The following is a 21,047-nucleotide window of genomic DNA, read 5'->3' on the forward strand; positions in this document are numbered from 1 at the left end:
ACTTTTGGTCAAGTGATAAAAGGCATGTCTAAAATTCACATTCCACAGGATACAGCGACAGGTTTTGGTTTGATGTCCTGCAGTTGGTGATGTAAGGTTGTCGCAATAACAGTGTTTTTTATTATATCATATTTCCCAATGAGACTATATGAGACAACCCCTGCAGGTTTTACATTTTCAGAAAGCCAAGTATGCATGTATCTCATCTTAGCTTTGGTAAACATGATCACATGTACCGGTAGATCAGAAATAATTTAATCTACTGACGGTATGAGAGAAAAACCTAAATCACAACTGGCATGTTATAACGCAGAACAATTTGAACACAAAATTCCTGCCATATATCACAGCTACAGTCTTGTGTTGCAAAGATTGTATCCACGCAAGCCAATCAAAGTTGAGTAAAAAATTTTACTGATACACAAGCAAATACTGAAATTCCTGTCTGATAGCAAGAAAAACTTCTTAGCAATTTTTTCCAACATATTATGGTTTTTGACTTTGACACAACAACACATGCCAGTATAAAGTATAGAACTTCTACTAAGGTGCCAGCTTAAGGTTTCAACACAGAACATCTGTTTCTAAACCAACTTTTTTGCTGAAATATAGGCTCCACTTTCTTTCGCTTCAACACATGTACATACCATACCTTTTTATTGTTCTAAAAGCATAGAACAGTTCATTCAAAGGTGTTACAAAAAAGATGGGGATAATTTAATTCTCCAGAAAAAAAATTCTACAAACATATGACTAGTACAGCAGACAATAACCCTCAGCTATGTTGTGTATTGATTCTATGAAGTTGTCATAGCATGAGTACATTACCTTTGATTTGAGTGTTGGGTAGAAATGTACAGGAGCCACTGCCAACTGATCTATATTATCTTCATTTCTGATGATGACTAGTTTGACTATGTTACCCTGTATTCCTTTGATAATAGCAGAGGCATTCTGGTGACTCCTACCGTATAATACTGTACCATTTATCTTCAAAGGAAAAAAAAATCAGAAATCATGAATGACAAATGCGTTAGAGGTCAAGAGACATCATAAACAGTAACTGACAAAACTTTTGCAAAATGTATAAATCTGCAGAGCTGTATACGACAAGACATTCTGTAGCCTTTGAACCCTGTTTGGGGTTAGTCCTCACATGATGTCATAGTTTGCATGATGTTATAGTTCATAGGTCAAGGTTCAAAGGGTTAATGGAAAAGTGTCCCTAACAATCAGGTTTTACTAAGTAAACTAGCATCTTTTGATTAAAATTCAATTTTTACCAAAGGTTCATGGTATTGATTTGCCTTCTGGGAAAATTACCTTCACTGAGAAGTGAATTCAAACCCCCTCCCCCCAAATTTGTAACACACATCTGCTTTGATTACACCATGGTAACTCTGCATGGTAGAATTGATACAAATTTCTACATTTCTCTCTGGGATGGAACAAACCTATTTAGTGTTTAATCCAGGGACAATGATTGATGTACACTCAGTGATCCTCAAAAATTTGGTAGTCCTACAAACAGGTATCATCTACCACCATTAGTATGAGCTGGCTCTACTGGACTACCAGATTGGCAAATCAACTAGCCCAGACAGAACATTCCGCTATGGTTCCCAGACCAAGGATCACTTAATTTGCTCATTCCTGTTGTATGACAATGTTGTCTGTATAAAAGTTGAGACAAAAAGACTTGCCATGTGCAACTTAATAGAGAAGTTGTGATTTTAATACCTCAAGAATTTCATCTCCTACTTTGATTCTACCATCCTGGGCAGCAGCCCCGTCAGGTCTGATCCCAACGATGAAAACACTGGCTTTGTTCCTGTCTTTGTTCCCTGCCAAACTGTGCAGAAATCAAGCAAAAGTAGTGAACATTGGTTACATTATAATGAAATTAAATAAAATTGCAAACCCAACAAATACCCACAATTCTATCAAATTTCATCATCACGGTTGAATAAATCTATTTTGATTAATTTCTCTAAAGTTAGCTGCATGTATTTCCATGCATGTAATTGACAGTTTAAGATATATGTTATGACTGTGTCAATGGTCACCTAGTTTCAAATATTCCCTGGAGACATGTTTTTGAAAAAGTTTCCTGTTGTGTTTTTGTATGCAAATCTACATGAAGCCACAGGCACTCGGAACGTCGAATGTGGTACATGCAAAAAAGGCCAGTTAACTTTGACGCTACCATACACTGAACACTCTAGTGCCTGTGTATGTGAAACCTTTCAGAGACAAGCGCATTAACATCTGTCATATCAGATTACAACAAGACATGTTGATGTAAAGTTTGTGGATGTAAAGTGTATTCTATATCAAACTACATGTATATGTACGGAATAGTAACAAGGACATGTCATCTACAATATATCCAAATAGCACTGAGATTTTCATGGTGGCTATCAAACCAACCTCTTCTTTCCAAAATTATCTTTCATGATGATGAGGCTGGACAAATTATGATACAATGTTGAAAAAACATTAGTTTTAGGAAAGTTTTTCCATGAACTTTTCAGTTGAAACAAAGTGGGCTTTTATCATTCATACAGCGTGACATGAGACACAAGCAGACATGTCAGCAGATGACATCAATACCAATAGACAGTTTGCGTGAGCGTAATCACACGTAATTTATTCACTCTGCTCATTGTAAATATTTGTCCTTGCAAGATCACTTCATCTTTCACAAGACATTCTGTGCCGCATGCCATGCCCTGTGATCATTGAACTCACAATGTCTATACACTGATCACTGTGAGATCTATAGATCACCGCACACAGTATGTATGTTAACTTTGCCTCAACAGAAGATCAATTACCACAAATGACGTCATAAGGTATAAGGATAAGACGTTTGACGTCATAGCTAAATGCTGTACAATAAAACTGTCTTTTTCACGGTGTACTATAAAGTATCACATTTTTCAAGCCTAGTGCTGGTATTCCATTTTGTTTGCAAAGATCCAAGACTTCTATATATTAGAATGTGTTGGCAAATTTTGAATTTATTTGTCAATCGTTACAAAATTGAACCAATAAATTCTTTCCTAAAATTTTATGGAACATTAATTGTCATATTCGTCAAAGTTTGAAGTGAAGTAAGGTTGCTAACATGTTCTTTCTGTGTATAAGGATTTCCAATAAATAGAAGTTACAGATTGATGTACAAACTAAACTCGCAGCAATTTAGGCACAATTATTGTTTGTTAGACAGAAATAATTTCCCAGTTAAACGCATTTTATAGTTTCTTCAGAACGCTTTGAGAGGACAAGTTGTTATCACCATGTTTGTTATTGGCAATATGTTAGGTCATTTTTTTTTATTGTCCTTTTATTCTCTCAAGAGGCTCACTGTAAAAACACTAAATCAACACAACCAAGGTCTACACGAGTAAAGTCAGCTGCAGGACACTCACCTCAGTCCAAGGCCGTATTCATTTTTCTCAAGCTCTATAAGGAACAGTTCTCCCGGTATGTCACCATACTTGTTTGAAATTTTTTCTGCAATTGACAAGAACGGGAGAACACAAACATTTGTGAAAACTCTATATAAAGTTGATAACCATCAGTCTGTCGGGTATATGATATTATTTATTAAATTAAATTGTACATCTAAATTAACATATTATACACTAAGATTCATGGCAAATGTTACTATCATTTCACACATTCCCTCTATTCATACCAACTGTGTTTTTATTCAGTGCTTATATTAGTTTTGATTCTCAGCATGCTTGTTGTGACCTTGTTCTGTCACAGATACTTCCGGTATTTTAATAGCAGACTGGGCCTTTGAGTACGGCCTGACATTCTGAAGTTTACGGTTCAATAAATGGAATTTGTAGTGATATACGCTACAGAACCCTCATAGTTGTGTGTAGTGATAACTTATATCATAATGATATCTGCTGACAGGTAATAAATTCAGCTCAGAATTTATCAATTTTGCTGTCTTGCACATCTTGTGAAGTGCTTTCTCGAGTTTTTTCATTATAAATCACATGAGAATGTACAGATATTGCTTTTCTATTGTTAATCTGTGTGAGAAACTTTACATGAGAAAATTCATTAAACAAAATAAGACAAATGATAAATGAAATAAAATGAGATCTGATTATTGGCAGTTTTCATGAATGATAAAAAGAAAATAAAGAAAATAAACGTTTTTGATTCTGACAAAGTTATAAAGCAGTTTGCCAAGAGACTATAGGACCGCATTTTAAAGTATTAATACGTAACAGTTCTACACTTAATATTTCTGCAAAGTATACCACTTTACTCTTAAATACTTTTATCGAAATTTCCCTTCTTCACAACATGACACTTTGTTATATTGGTCATTTTGAGAGGCGGAAAAGGCAACGCCGAAGGGCTATATTTTGCTTCTGAATAGATACTAATACAAGTCTGGTGATAGCCATGTATAAACGTAGGCAATTGGTCCACTATACTAGATAGTAGTAGTGCACTATGCAGGAATCTCGGAGGAACGCAGCTATAGAACACTGCAGGCAAGAAAACATTCTGCAGGGTTGTGTAAGGGGATCCATGCACGCTTACGCAGTTCATATCTTACAAAGGTTGGCTAATAATAACCAGCCAGAGGGGATACATGCTCGCTGCAAAATCTCCAATCACTGAACTGCAACTGAAGAGCTGAGAGTGCAAGCTGCCGTATGTCAGTTCAGACTTTGTACAAGGCTTTCCTGAAGATGTCTGGTCTACATACCACTGATGATAGTAAGGCTAATGCAGCTGTGTGAAAGCTAATACGCAGCCAACCAGCTGATTTTGAAAAATTGTAATCAGAGGATTTTTACATAAGCCATCTATTTTGTATTTTGAACAAAATTCAAATTTTGAGTGGGAAATACTTGGTCTTCATGTCTGCTCTCCACCTAGAATATCACAATTTTCCCCTGCCATCAATTATTTTTCCCCTCGCCCTATTCCCCACACTAAATCTCCACACTAAAATCCTTCTCACTGTATGCCCCTATGCCCACTGTAGCCATATCTTTACCACTTCTAGCTTTCTCCCTTCCCATTGGAAGAATCCTTAGAACAACCAAATCATGCTCCCTGCTGGCCCAAATTTTCTCATGAGCTATTACATTTCACACCTGCCCATTCCCAAGCCTGGTGATGTGTAAAAAGTTTGCCACTTTCCAAGCCAAGAAATCACTTACAAACAGCAATATGCACACATAGCTACAATGGCTGCCCCTATGAGTCCGGTGACAGCTGTCACAGATCCAAATCAAAACTGCAACAGTTAAGTGTGGAGCTGTACGAAGATATTGAAGGGATTGAGCTACACGCATTCACAATAACTTTTTTCCATCTGATCTCAAATATTGTGGAGAGGGTGATTTTCTCAACTTTATAAAGGTCACAATTACTACCCCAGGAATCTAGAAGGCAGGGGGAGTTGACAATTTCTGCTTTGTTTCACAGAAGGAATGGGAGGGATGAGGTGAAAGTGGCTTGTTTTCTACAATCAACCACAGCAAGAATGCAAATTGAAGGAACATTCTGGCATGTATGTAATTCCAAAAACTTTATCATGCATTTCAAATTCACTTCTGATAAAATATTGATCTACAACACACCGAGGCTTGTAACCAATAGATCACACTTGACTGATTTTCTTGCATGAGTGCAAACAGTTAAAGATAGGTTTTGTATCATCAGTAAAAGAAAATAAAGCTACAGTACATTTCAAATGTGAATCACTGACCATGTCTTTTTTCCTATTGCTCTTTTATTTCACCTTTCAGATTGTGATGTACTGTCTTTAATGGGTAGAATCCTGAATCATATTGCAACTTTATCATGCAATTTTGCAAAAAGATTTAAATTTTTCAAGTAAATGCGGTGATGTATACAGTAGAAGAAGCAAAGGAAATGGCAAAATTATTTATAATGTGTGCTTTGAGATATGAACACAAAAAGTTGATTGAACACGTGGGTAATTCTATTGAAAACAAGATATCAGGGGAGACTGCAACAAAGATACACTCCATTATTGATCAACTCCACCTTAAAATTGAAACACTCTGTTACGATGCTAATATTCATACTCTGTAACATTGCCTATGTGGTTTTGATATGCAAACTGATTTGACAAAATGTGAATGCCAACGACAGATATGTCCTTTATATGAAACACCTTGTTCAGTAATAAATTGTAGATCGGTTAGAAATATGTCATTTTATCTGAGCAAAATCACAACTCGTCTTCCATTCAACATGAATGAGTGCATGTCACACCGGAACTAAGTTCACAAGGGTATAAAAATAAATTAAGATGCACTTGAAAAATGCTTTTCACCTTTAGCCATCCTTTCAAACGATCCCCTCTCCTGTCCTTATAATGTTTTATCCCTGCTTGTACCCAGAGACACATAGATCTGGGAATATTGAGAATCACAGAACAGATCAAGAACTGACATAGTAACCCCAGGCCATCTGACCCCAATCATACAAGTCTGCGTACAGAGCATGTATGAAATACTTGACATATCATATTACCAAGGCAACCAAACTTGCTTCAGCTGTTTCTCAGCAGTCTCAAATTCTTTGTCCTGTCATGAGGTCAGGTTTTCTTTCGAACACAGAAACCAAAGCAATATGTTTGCAGAGGAAATTGATTTTATCTATAATTACATGTCAGTGTTGTGTGAAGAGAAAAAACAAATACTTTAGGATAGTTTATCCTGTATTCCTTGAACCATTGATGTCCACTGCAACTTTGAAAAGAGCACCAAATATTAAAAGCAGCTACTCCTGTTGCCCAGGTTTTAAAAGTTGTCATTTTATGAGTAGGAACTGTACAGCCATTATTCAAAGCTGAAAGTAAAATGTGCAGTCACTGTTAATAATATAGAAAGTAATGACTCTCAAGTGAAATGTAAAAGTATGCATACACAAAAGGATATAAATATATTATATATATGTGATACATACACACATATATATATATACATTATATAAATATATTTTATATGTGATACATACACATATATGTATACATTAAATATATGTGATACATACACATATATGTATACATTAAATATATGTGATACATACACATATATGTATACATTATATAAATATATTATATATGTGATACATACAAATATATACATACATTTATGTACATGCACATATGCAGAAATACATGTACATATTACGGTACTAGTACATGCTGTAAAACACCTTGAATTTAATAGCTGCATGCTTTTTTAGCGATTTGGATTTTGATTGCAATCAATGGGTTTTTGATTTAGCTGAAAAGACATTTTCACCATAGTGAATATGGGGAAAATTTTAAATTACTGGCATTTTAAATTAGCGAATTTAAACACTTAGCTAAATTAGCTAAAAAAGAATGCTGGCGAAAAAGACTTCTTTTACAGTACATTGTGTTCATACACTGATCTTTGAACACATGCAATTCATTAGACATGCATATATCTGATTCAGAACACATGCCAGATTGATGAAAATCATGGGCAAACATGATGAATATATATTTTGGACCTTTAAACGTTTTATTTCTTCAGCGGGATTATGACAGAACACGACACCGGCAAATAAGCCTCCAGTCTCACTTTGTATAATTACCATTAGATTCACATTTGCTCATTTCCACTGTAAACACTCCACTGGAAACACGCAGTCCCCTGAGGGGGGTTTAAAACCACGATACAATGCACAGGGATTGGCTGAACCAGATTACATCAGTGTCAGCTTTCAAAAAGTGCTGACTCGGATGCCTGGCAGTTCATTTCACGTGTCTTGCCGATTCTCATCACAACGTCAATCACAATCTATGACACAGTCACCCGGGCCTTTTCCATTCTCCCGGAAAAGTAATGCATATAACATTGAACGATCCGGCATCCCTTTCAGTGTAAGGTCCACAAAGCTGATGAGCGTAAAAGCTGTTGTATTTCACACAAACTGATTCAATATGCCGTGCAGAAGTAATGGCACTGTCTTAATTGCAGTATGCAGAGGAATGCAGCTGTAAGGTCATCAATGTAGAATACAAAACATTTTATACTTTGATCGATACTGGACAAAATTATCTACATTTTCCTCAACAAGCCTCACTTCTCTAGCCTGTACATATTAATCAGCTAAACCTGATACACCGTACATAGTACAGTCAAGTGTCAGACCTGCATGCACTGCTATATCATGACCTACTGCATCGCACGGCCTCTTTAAAAAATTTATCCCACAAGAAAAAGATGTGTTTTGACACAGTAGTCCCCAAAGAAGCTACCAACAGGGAAGCACAAACATTGCAAAGTGCTCTTCAATCCCGCTGGTCACGAGATTGCCTCATCATTTCCATGAAAGAAAAAAATAACTTTACTCGGAGGATTAAGGTCTTTAAGCCCTCTGCATGTGGTGAAGGACACTTCCACATCGGGGCTTTTCTAACCCACAAGCAATAATTATTCAGGACTTACAATATCATTACATCGGTCATTTTTTCCCCTGATGATCAAACATCTTCACGAAAACATCAAATCATCTCTCCTGTCGGGCACTGAAGGGAAGGAAAATCAATAAAACAACCTGACCAATCAATACTGCCATCAGAGGACAAAATCCAGTTGCCATGGAAACTATCAGAACTTTAATGAGAAAAGCTAAGGCAAACATGTACAATCAGAAGCATGCTTTTTTTTTGAGAGCCACAATCTAATTAGATTTCAGGAAAGATAGAATGAAAGAAAGTATTTTTCCATGCAGCTGTAAAAAGCTAATTCAGTTTGAGATATATGAAATATGTGAAGAGTACAAGTTAATTAACTTAAAGCTAGATTATCAAACGCTGTACATATGGATAAGAAATTCTTTTCAAGGAAGCAATCTTGAAACATGCATACCAACGGCTTCTGAAGTATTGTGTGCTATCTGTGCCTGGAAAGAAAAATCCCATTAAAAAAATTCACATGGATGCAGTTGAATTCTTATCTTTAACAGAAGAGGAAATATTTAGGAAAAGTTCTTTTGTTTTACCATTTATGAAAAGCTCTGTTTCATCTGGCATGCTGGCAAGCAGAGTGGTTATGAAGCCATAGACGATATGTTTTCTGCAAGTTCAGACCAACTCATCCAGTCCATCACATTGAGGGAGACGACGACAGTGGCAAACTCATGCAGCTCATGGAATCCGAAAACCTAAACAAAGCCCAGCACTGTCAAAGCCTTTCAAGATTCTGTGTGAGATTCTAGCATCCTCAAATGCACCGGACGATCACAGGTAATATCCGCACAGATCCGGCAAGCAGAAAGACAGGGCCTGGATATATGCCTGTCAGATTCCTCCACAGTCCTCCTCTGTCCTAACACAGCTCCTGGACTTCAAGATCCATCAGAGACAGTGACAACAACACGAGTGTGAGAGAGAGACCTGCCAACTCAGCCACACTGACCCTTCAACTTGATGAAGCAGAAATCCTAACAGAACTGCACACTGAGATTACCGATGCATGACAGCAGCCATCAGTGTATAATTGCCCACGACTACGTGATGCACATTTGATTATGTTCTTGGTACAATACAGCGACACACTTAAATATACCATGGATAATACACTCGTCCAAAGTCTCTCTATTAAACCTTATAAATGATGACAGCTCAGCTAAGTGGGCTTCAAACCACTCAGTCAACTCCAAATAACTCTCTCCCTCCCATTTATCATTGTAAAATACTTTCCTTGAAGTTATTTTGATATCGTGATTGAACTGCTATGAATTTCATTAACTTTTTTTTTGCAAAATGGGGATAATTGACTTTGATTGTCCATTATGTACTCTACCATGTAAGTGTTTGGAAAACATAGTTGTTCTATGATTCCCTTATTCCCTTATTCTTGAAATTAAAAACTGCAGTTATTTTTTTTCCTCATTTATTCATTAATTCATTCACTCTTGCAACAGTGCCATCAGTTAGTGAGATGATTAAAGAATGATTGATAAAATAACAATATTTTACTGAAGACAAAGATGACAAACTGCAAAATAACACCACACTCAGAAATTATTTGAGGCAAAGAAGTCTACTTTATCAAAAGCTGTAAAGAGTTAATGAATATGTTACATGTAATTGTGCTACACTGCAAATTAAAGAGAATGAAATTTGGACAACAAGCCCTGTTATTCCGAAAATATACCATTTCCTATGTTAGTACGTATGTTTTTCAGGACCTTAATACTTAAGTTCAAGTTGAAGCTTTTCCATTTCTTTACTTGTTACAAATTTTCTTTTTCATTAGATTTTTTAAGTTTTAAAATAATTTCGATTACACACACAAATACCATTATGAGTGTGACAAAATTAGTAAAAGGTGCAAAACATGTTTACATCGATGAATAAAACCCATCATCAAAGCAAGGTATAAGTATGTTAAACTGAAGTTATAATACGACAACAGATACAGACTCTACCTTCAGTATAAAGTAATCAAAATATGATAGATTAGATGGTGTACAGTTTCAAACCAGATAATTACTGGGTGGTGGTTGTCATAAAAAAAAATTAGCAACAGATAGATGGGAGTGCCATGCAATTTCAACACAGAGATTTGATAATGCCACCAGGGTACATTACCCTGATGAGAAAGTTGCAAATTGCCAGCTGAATGACAAACCATTACAGGCAGATTATGAAGGAAAACAATTTAATCTTACAATTAACTGACGTGAAAAAATATCAAGATGACATGAAGAGACAGTCAATTATCGTTTTGTGATTAAAATCATGTCAATCGCCGTGGGGACTAATGTAAGATGATGCTACTATCATTTGATGTCAGTTCAAACGTAACCTGCCTATAACCATCATATCTACAATACTGGTCCAAATACATCATCGTTAGAAACACCATACGACCAAGCTGCATTAATCAACTTGAAGTGTTATTCTTCAGTATTTTTTCTGCATTCTGTATCCTCTTTTCATACGAACTCAAGCTAACTGTTTACTTCTAATTTTTATGTAGACAACCTATGGCAAGCTTACCAAAGATTTCAATATCGGCCAAAAATATGAACAACATGTGTGTATAAAATCAAGGTATGAAAATATATTTGGACTCTCTGATAGAAAAATCCTTCAAACAGCAAAATGGCATGGAAGAAGTTGGACTGGCCAATGAAAAGATAAAGCATGAAAACATCAAAATAACTACAGTATGATAGCACCTTTTCCTAGCATGGAAACTTGCATTGGATCATATCAAAGTTGGACATTGAGAATGACACCCGGGGAATGACATTACGAAGGCACAACATACCAAAGTAATAATACATGTACATTGGCTAGTTTTGCAATATTCAAATTGGATAAAGGTCAATGGTTAAATAGACATGTCCAGGTGACAGAATTTGTGCATTTTGAGAGAAACTTTAAGAACATTTTTTATCAGTCCCTAATGACATTATACAGCACATACAACAGACTCAAAGGAAGGCTCAAGGGTCATTACAGAATGATAAATGCATGGAGAAACCCTTGATATTCTGTAAGTCTAGTTGTATCAACAAAATTGTAAATTGAATCCATAATGCCGCCATTAAACATCTATCTCAGACAATGTATGCCAAGTCACTTTTGAAGAAACATAGATGAATTTCCAGTGATGGAGATATACACTACTCCTACACAAACTTTTCAAAAGGGTACATGATGATTCACGGCAGGAGTTTAAGAGGAATTTCTGATCCCCGTCAGTTTCCAGGAAAATTCTACACATACAGCTCTAGAAATGCTTAGGTTTGTTTGGTTTTTTTTGGCGTAGGACATGATACATTACTTCAATTTATGTTTTTCCTAATCCAGATCTTTCTTTCTCTGAGTTAGGGATACCTCCTAATGTACTTTCAGGCCAGCTCAGCTTATCAATGTTAACTCCTGCACTTCAGATCATCATATCTTGTCTATTAAAGTTTCTCCATATTTGGTCATAAAAATTTTCAACACTTCACAAAAAGAATCACTTTTTGTGAAAATATCATTGTGTCATTTTTTTCAAAACAGAATGAAAGTACAGATTGCAATGATGCAACACAACTAATTTCAGCATATCTCCATGAAACGACTGCACATTTGTGTTAACTTTCCTAAAATGTTAGTAAACCAACACTGTATATCTTGACACACTACGATGACTGTCCACTGTGTACAGATCTATCCAAAAGGCATGACAAAATTCTTGAATGTACAGGAAATATTACACCAAAATATCAGAGTATAATTTACCATGTTAATCTACAGATCATGGGTTGGCAAGTGTAACTGTACATCAAAATTACACATGACAAAATTACACATGACTACAAAAATTGAGCTTGCTTTCATTTTTTTCAATTTCCGGTACCTGTCAAAATCATTATCGATTACAATCCTTCAAACAGAATGTAACATACATCTTGATACGAGATATCTTCAGGGTTTTTTACTTTAATCTAGGGTATTTGATATCTCTGCAAGAATTTTAACTGACAATGGAAAATAAAGGTGCATGGTTGGTCTTCTATAAGCTCAATGTCACATCCATCTGCTGTCCCCAGGAATGGGCTTTGTACCCTTGACAACTTGGATGTTACCAGTCAGTGTTTAATGCTTTGAGAGTAGTGAGCCCCTGCAGCAAAAAATTCAGATATCTTCTCACTGTAAACATGATATTGGCTTGTCTACACAAATTCATGCTTGTGTTTTCGTTCTGTCTCTGCCTTTCTTTAACCAGCATATAATGTTCACTTCCCAGAAGTAATGACGTGCAGTGAAAGGTTTTCATGCTGAAAGTGAACATCTAAACAAAATAATTTTTGATGAGTGAATGCACGAGTTCCTCGGATAATTTTACGAGAATTCAACAAATCAAAAATTGATCAAAATGCTAGAGTTCATGTCCACCACTCCCTGTTGTATCGGCATTTTCAATCACTTCAAAACTCAGGCAGTATAGATATGTTTGAATGCATAATTTATCGTTTCATACCCACTGATACAAAATTTTCCATTAACGCTTCACTGTTTACAAATGCTTTAGATTTCATACCCATGGGGCAATCTCTCCAATAGTGTTCACTTTTTTCCTCTATCACCGAGCACGAACAAAAAGATGGTTTGTAAAGTTCTACTACTTAGATGGAGTAATACAGATTAGAATTATTAGATCGCAACGATTACATATCTGAATACAATCCTCATTTCAGCATATTTCCATGAATTAATTAAACAACTGCACACTTGTGTAAACTTTCTTAAATGTTAATAAACCAACACTGTATATCTTGACACACTATGATGACTGTCTAGTGTGTACATATCTATCCCAAAGGCATGACAAAATTCATGAATGTACAGGAAATATTACACCAAAATATCTGAGTATAATTTACCAAGTGAATCTACAGATCTTTGCAACACTTGATGAGTTGGCAAGTGTAACTGTACATCAAAATTACACATGGATACAAAAATTGAGCTTGCTTTCATTTTTTTCAATTTCCGGTACCTGTCAAAATCATTATTGATTACAATCCTTCAAAAAGAATGTAACATACATCTTGATACGAGATATCTTCAGGGTTTTTTACTTTAATCTACTGTATTTGATATCTCTCAAAGAATTTCAACTGACAATGGAAAATAAAGGTGCATGGTTGGTCTTCTATAAGCTCAATGTCACATACATCTGCTGTCCCCAGGAATGGGCTTTGTACCCTTGACAACTGGGATGTTACCAGTCAGTGTTTAATGCTTTGAGAGTAGTGGGCCCCTGCAGGAAAACATTTCAGACATATCCCCTCACTTTATAAATGATATTGGCTTGTCTACACAAATTCATGCTTGTGTTTTCGTTCTGTCTCTGCCTTTCTTTAACCAGCATATAATGTTCACTTCCCAGAAGTAATGACGTGCAGTGAAAGGTTTTCATGCTGAAAGTGAACATCTAAACAAAATCATTTTTGATGAGTGAATGCACGAGTTCCTCGGATAATTTTACGAGAATTCAACAAATCAAAAATTGATCAAAATGCTAGAGTTCATGTCCATCACTCCCTGTTGTATCGGCATTTTCAATCACTACATACCCAAGCAGTATAGATATGTTTGAATGCATAATTCATCGTTTCATACCCACTGATATAAAATTTTCCATTAACGCTTCACTGTTTACAAATCCTTTAGATTTCATACCCATGGGGCAATCTCTCCAATAGTGTTCACTTTTTTCCTCTATCACCGAGCACGAACAAAAAGATGGTTTGTAAGTTCTTCTACTTAGATGGAGTAATACAGATTAGAATTATTAGATCGCTACGATTACATATCTGCAGCTGTCCTCAACAATAAATCACACCAAATTCATCAAATATTGATTATGCCTTCTTGTATTGACTGAAATTCCACCAGCTTTATCCAATAGTCTCCTGGAGGTACAAGACCAGCTCTATTTAATGTACAAATAAACCGCAGTGCCTACTGCGGGATTGTGACTGATGTTTGATGGGGCGCCCTGACTTGAATACCAACTACAAGAACCGAGTTCCCTAGAAACAAACTTTTGAATTGATCGGTAAGGAGTACAGCAGAGCTGAAATTAGATTTAGAATAATCAAATACATTTTGACAAGTATGTGAATGGAAGAAAGGACGTATTGTTAGAATTGACTTTTGCAAGGAGTATGAAAATGAACAAGTCCAATTGGAAATGGAAAAATAAAAATATGGCATGATAGAAATTATTTTGCAGGAGGAATGTAACATAAGCAATATTAGCCTACAGGATAGATGGACTATTTGCTTGCTCTGTAATTATAAATATTAAAATTAGATAAAACTGTCACACAAAGATTGTATGGACTCCATCTGTATTTGATTCTTATTTCTCAGCACTTCACATATTTCAAGAAAAGTTTAAAAATACCGTAGGGAGCAAATTGGTGGGTAAAACCTTTGCATCTACATCATGAAGGACACATTCTAATTGTTGTTTCAAAGCATATCACTTCTGAACTATCTAAATTATGGGGAATATGCTGCTTACAAACAAATTGTTAACTTTACATGTTAAAATTACAGGGCTACATGCCTTTACATGAAAAATCACTTTTAATATGAGACAGTTACTCAATCTATTTATCTCAGAAAGCAGAGATTACCATAACATTAAAGTAAAATTAATTAGTTTGATAAATGTTTTATGAAATTTGTTTCAAATCACTTGGAGCTATTGAAAATTGGCCTAGAAAATAAATCACTGGAGGCTATTGAACTTGGCCTTGCTCATGGTTGTCACAATAATACAAGTACGTTTGACTAATCACACATAAACGAGTCACTAGTGAACATGACAATCTATCATGCCACTGGATGATGTCATGTGTGAATTGAATGTCACTGTCCGTGGCTGTTTTTACAAATGTCAATAAAAAGACATCACTCTCACCTTCAAGAAGCATGATGCTGAGGTGATGAATACAATCATTAAAAGCCGTCCGTGTTTAGTTACATCTTGACTGCCACTATCAAAACGTAAAAGCCAGCCAACAGTCCCTCTTTGTGATTTTTCCTTTCAGCTCAAGCTTTTCGCGCTCAGCATATCTCCCCTTGCACCGACTCCTAGATGGTGAATTTCCACCGTGACTGTGTTACCTAACTGCTGGGAGACGTGCACAACTCTGCTAATGGCACGCCAGTCGCCCACTGCCTACTCAGAACATGATCTGTCTGATGGGTATCAGCACTCGGACAAGTGTCATCAAGCCTTTGAGAGTACCACTACACTGCATGTCAATTATGATCTTGTTAAGCTAATCTAGGTGCCCAGAAAATTAAAGTCTAAAATTTCGCTCATTCCTGTGTCAAAAAATATGAAAACATTCCCTCTAAAAAGCAACAGAAATAGTAGGCTTTTGGAATCATGGCTTTTATAATTACAGTCTCAAATGGCATTAGATTTGCCAATGTTTGCAATTAAAAATGGCTGCCGTTGCCATTGATGACTGTGTATACAGGTGACAACCGAATATTTGATTGCAGACAATATGAAATTCAGATGTGTCATTTGAAATTTCAAAGTTAATCCCTATACTAGTGCAACAAACTCTGAATTTCACGTACAGTTAGTTTTTTGTATATCTTCCATAAAAGTATTTTACTTTAACTTGTCTGATTTCCCTGACCACTCCTGTGGCTATTCATAACTTGGAACAATCCAATTTTTGTCACAAGTGGGCAGATATGGTAATGAGCAACCAGGGTGGAGAGGGCACACCATGGAAGTTGCTGTTGGTGTACAAGCACGTAAGCATATTCAACATATCAATCAAACGTAACCTTTGATTGTCCCTATGTGGGCAGCGTAGAAAATACAAGTATACCCAAATAATGCGCTGATCTTCTCATAATACTACAGACTTTCCGATATGCCTTTTCATGAGCAGCAGGTCTCAAAAGATCACGTGGATTATGCACGTATTTAGAAAACCCAGCACCATCAATTCTATGCGTCACCACACAGCGTTCACCTGAATTTATCAATATTGATTTTTCAAAGAAAAGGATTCGGTCCTATTCATTTTGTGATAAATGTTTAATCAAAGACAGCGAGTGGGCGTGTGAATGTGCGTGTTAAGGGAGAGGAAATAAAAGCATGGTACTACAAATTTGCTTTCGACCAAAACCTTATTAACATGTAAACTAGGCAGACAATGCAATGCATAGAAATTCCCCATCCAGAGGAAATTCAGCTTCTTTTTTAGCAACTTTATCCGCTAAAAATACACTTCCAAATTTAAGTCAGACAAAATACACAGATATAGATCCCTTCCAGTTTCCTTATTGACAGTAATAAATTTGATCTCCTGCTTTGATATACTCAACTTTTGAAGTGTACCTTAAAATACACCATGATTCAATCTGCTCTGACATATTTTTCCTTCAAGATATTTCAAGAAACCAGCAGATTCCACTCTAGTTGCTTGAAGTGTCTTGAAGGAGAAATATGTACCTAGTACTAGTAGCCTATTATTCCTGAGAACCATATATATATATATATATATATATATATATATATATATATATATTGCAACTAAGCCAATTATCTTCCTAACCATCAGCCAAAGACAGCCAAAAGGCCTGTCAATCTCCCCTATATCCTGCAAGCTTTGCTGAACTGAACAGGATGAACTAAAACTTAATAGATATTGACACGCCTTGCAGCAACTGAAATGGATGGAAAAGTTACCATTACATTCAGGTTGAGCATAGCTATTCCTCATTTGATTTCAATAGAATAAGATGCCGCTTTCCATCAACGTTACATGGAACTTCATCATGGTATACTTTTTCATCCAATTGACATGCCAACCAAACAATCAGATTCCATCTATATCAGTTGGTGTACAGTCAACACAATAATCTTATGTCAGACATTACACAATGATAAGACACTGTAAATGATTGCAGATATATTTAAAGAGAGGGTAACAGGTCCTTGAATGAAAGCCAGTCATCACTGGCCAAACCCCAACTACAGTTGTTCCACGTAGCTCCTGCCACATGATAGATGTAGTTTGGTGGACAGTACGATACTGTGTAATGGCCAGGATGGTATAGGTCTCATGTTCCACTCCACTGAAATGACAACCATGCTTACGAAGATCAGATCTGTTCGTGAGTTCATTGGTAAAACATACTTTTATGTGAACAAATATAAACAAATGAGATTCTTTCTTCCAAATCACACAAACCATAATGATTGAAGTTATTTTACTATCTATACAAGCATGGGTAATCAGATAAAGGGAGAGAAGATGTATCTATTCATAGATCTTCATTCTGCGCTCAACAGAGGTATAGCGTTCATGTCTGCTTAATCCAATCACCTAATGGCTAGAGATATTAATCAAAACACATATCAATTTACCTAATATACAGTATTGGTTGTTCACAGTCGTGGCTTGCAGAGACATCAACAATTTCGGTATTACTACAAAAAGGAACCAAGGTTTACAATATCTATTCACAATTTTTCTTTACTGAATACTTCATCTTTAACAAATCATTCAAATAACTTTATGAACTGAGCTTTCATAATATATACAGAGTGGCACACATATCTGTATAAAACACAATAAAAGATTTTGACAGGGGACTGTGACTTCTAGAGAATGTAGAAGAGACCTTTGCAATGTCTCATTCACAAAAAATGTTGATTTAAGATACCAGAAAACAACAGACAGAAAGCTTGCCTTGGTGGAAACACCAGATATTTGGTGTTTTTGGATGTCTCCTTATTAGAAACTTGCGCTTGTTTTAAACATGACAAACAATTCAAAACATTTTCATTGGTGAATGCATAGAACATTGACTTTGAAGCAACTGAGAGTCATTCTGGTAGTTATCGATCAGTATAAAGGACTTTGAACAAGACCACCACAACAACTACAATTAACATCCTGCCCAAACTGTTGAGTTACCATACAAATTCAATGAATAGCCTAGAGTTGGAATGTATGACATACATACAGTGACAGGGAAATCTAATACAATTACAATGAAGGACTTTAGCTTTCATGTTTCTTTTCAGTTCAGGTATAAGGGAAAGGAGAAGTATCCACTTCACTTGAAAAGTGCATGTGACTTTGACCTTGGGCCTGAATCTATTTGTATACATGGTAATGTTACAAGGAAGGACCTTCAGCCATTACCACGTTATAAAAATGTAAAATTCCTGTGGTTTGCATATCAAGGAAGTTACATTGACCCCTAATCCCATAATATATTGTAAAATCTGACATCTGTTTTCTGTACACTAATAAATTTCGTGCCATTTGACTGGTGTGAGTCTATACAAGTTACTCAGATTTTGCAACTTTCTCATAAACCTTGAAAACTCACAGTACCATCCAGGAATTCAATGGTAATATTCTCTCAATGTCAGCTGAAAGATGTAATCTAAGCAAATACAACTAGACTGTATCTAAAAACGTCACAATCTGTGAAATACCAAGTGCATGAATGCAAACTGTGAATCTGACTTTGAAATCCACTCTGACCTTCATAAATTCCCTGGATTTATGTGGGAAACTCTAATCAAATGGAATATGAACAATTAATTGGCTAGACCTTAACCCCTTCATGACCAGATGTTTGAAAAACATGACAAATACATTACACCCTTACCTTGAAATCCATGAAACTCATATGTGATCATGGCCTTCCAAATAGACCTGATGTTTCGTGATTCATATTGTTAATATGGGCAAGCTATTTGGATATAATTGCCAAGTAATTAAATGTGATAAAATAATTCTTACATCTTCAATTACCATGCAAATATGTTATTATCACCTACCTCTAAGGCCAGAAAGTCTTACAGAGCAATTTTACTATTTACTTAAAAGCCATCAGAAAAATTTGTATAATAAGTACTGGAGGATTGGATGATTGAAAGGTTTTGTATCAAAGAGGATTTCACAGATTTTTTTGAAAGTATATAATGAATCCACTCAATTGCAATTCTTAACTTGAATGTAAAGATTGATGATATTGCTATGGAAACCCATATTTTGTTGTTCTTTCTCAAAAATTGATAAATGGAATGTCTTTCCTATAGCATAAGTGTTTTTTTGACAATATATTTGCTATATTCTCAAGTTAAAGGTTACAACAGTCATACAGTTTGTCTTCGCCCACAGATGTGTGAGCCCTTTCAATTCCTAGTACAAGGCGACCTTGCAACACAGTTCCACTTATCCTCTGTGATACACGTACACTGATTGTGCCCATTACAGGCAAGGAGTGAATTAATATAATACCAAATTAAATTCACCCACTCTTGTAAAACTGAAATGCTTTTTGTAGATTTGCGTCACTGCTGCAGAAAAAATACGACAACAATGTCAACGGCGTATTTTAGTGCACTGAACTTGGAATGTGGTTATTCATACCACGTACGTCTTGGAGTTACTAAAAAAATTGAAATATAGTTTTCCATTGCTATCTAAACTGAGCAATATTTTGTCCATATCAGTTGTCTGTTTACCTGGAGGGTGTGATAAAAAAGCTATGGACATTTCATGACTCACACTGAACAAGCAGATATTGGATCATAACATTTTATGTCTTGTTTATGTACCATGTTTCTTTAATTTCCCTTTCTTAACGCCAGAAGCGAGCCAATGAAGATGTTAATATGTTTGCAAGTACTCAGTGGAGGAAGGGAATTTATTTTATTCTGTTAGTCTGCAGGGGAGAGGGCATCTATCTCAGTGGGCAGGGGGGGGGAATTTTGTGTTTCTACTTCTATGTTTAATCACACTTTAGTGCAAAGGGCAAAAACATGTGTTGATGAGAGGGCGGAGGGGAACATTTGTTTTGGTGCTAGAGCATTGGGGAGTTCTAATGGTGGAAGAGGGGCACTGGGGAGTTTTTTGGTACTGGGGAGGGAGAAGGGAAATTTTGTGGATGGGAGGGGAAACTCTTAAAACTGTGATGTAAAGGGTAATTACAAACAGCTTTTACTTTTCCCCTCTAATAGTTAATTTCACCCAAAATTAATTTAATATGCTATATTTACATTTAAAAACACTGAAAAAAACGTTTGATTACAATTTCTTGGAATAGGCTGGTTGGCTATCCCAGTTATGTTTATGCTCTAAAGATCTCTTGAGTTGTCTACCTGGGGTTTGTATTGCAGTGACTGCAATAAATTCTAAGAAAGAGAGTACCTTTTATTGCCTTTCATAAACAGAGTTTGCTTGCAGCGTGCCCACACTTAATTCTTACCAAAGGACAACAACTTGATTAGAACAACACAAGAGCCGGCCGTTTCAAACCTAGTAGCTTGCTTACGAGAACTATTACATTTTTCCGGGCAATGAAGTTTCATTTTCTATCATTTGTTACCCTGGAGAGAACACTTCCATGGAAACGCGAGAGGCAATAACTTGGAACAATGCCAAATGTACTCAAAGCATGCCTGCGT

The 21,047-nt window shown here is 35.9% G+C and overlaps 1 protein-coding gene across 1 annotated transcript in view; it reads right to left on the reverse strand.

Annotated features, from left to right (window-relative positions):
- The window catches only part of LOC139139530 (multiple PDZ domain protein-like), a 149,318-nt gene that overhangs the window by 21,147 nt on the left and 107,124 nt on the right, over nt 1–21,047 (reverse strand). Inside the window, exons 25-27 of the mRNA XM_070708443.1 lie at nt 3,435–3,519; nt 1,741–1,852; nt 829–990 (exon numbers count right to left, since the gene is read on the reverse strand). Of these exons, the coding sequence (XP_070564544.1) occupies nt 829–990; nt 1,741–1,852; nt 3,435–3,519 (359 nt within the window). The remainder of the gene's footprint in view (nt 1–828; nt 991–1,740; nt 1,853–3,434; nt 3,520–21,047) is intronic.

Source organism: Ptychodera flava, chromosome 8, assembly GCF_041260155.1.
Source record: "Ptychodera flava strain L36383 chromosome 8, AS_Pfla_20210202, whole genome shotgun sequence".
In the NCBI taxonomy this organism is placed as follows: Eukaryota; Metazoa; Hemichordata; class Enteropneusta; family Ptychoderidae; genus Ptychodera; species Ptychodera flava.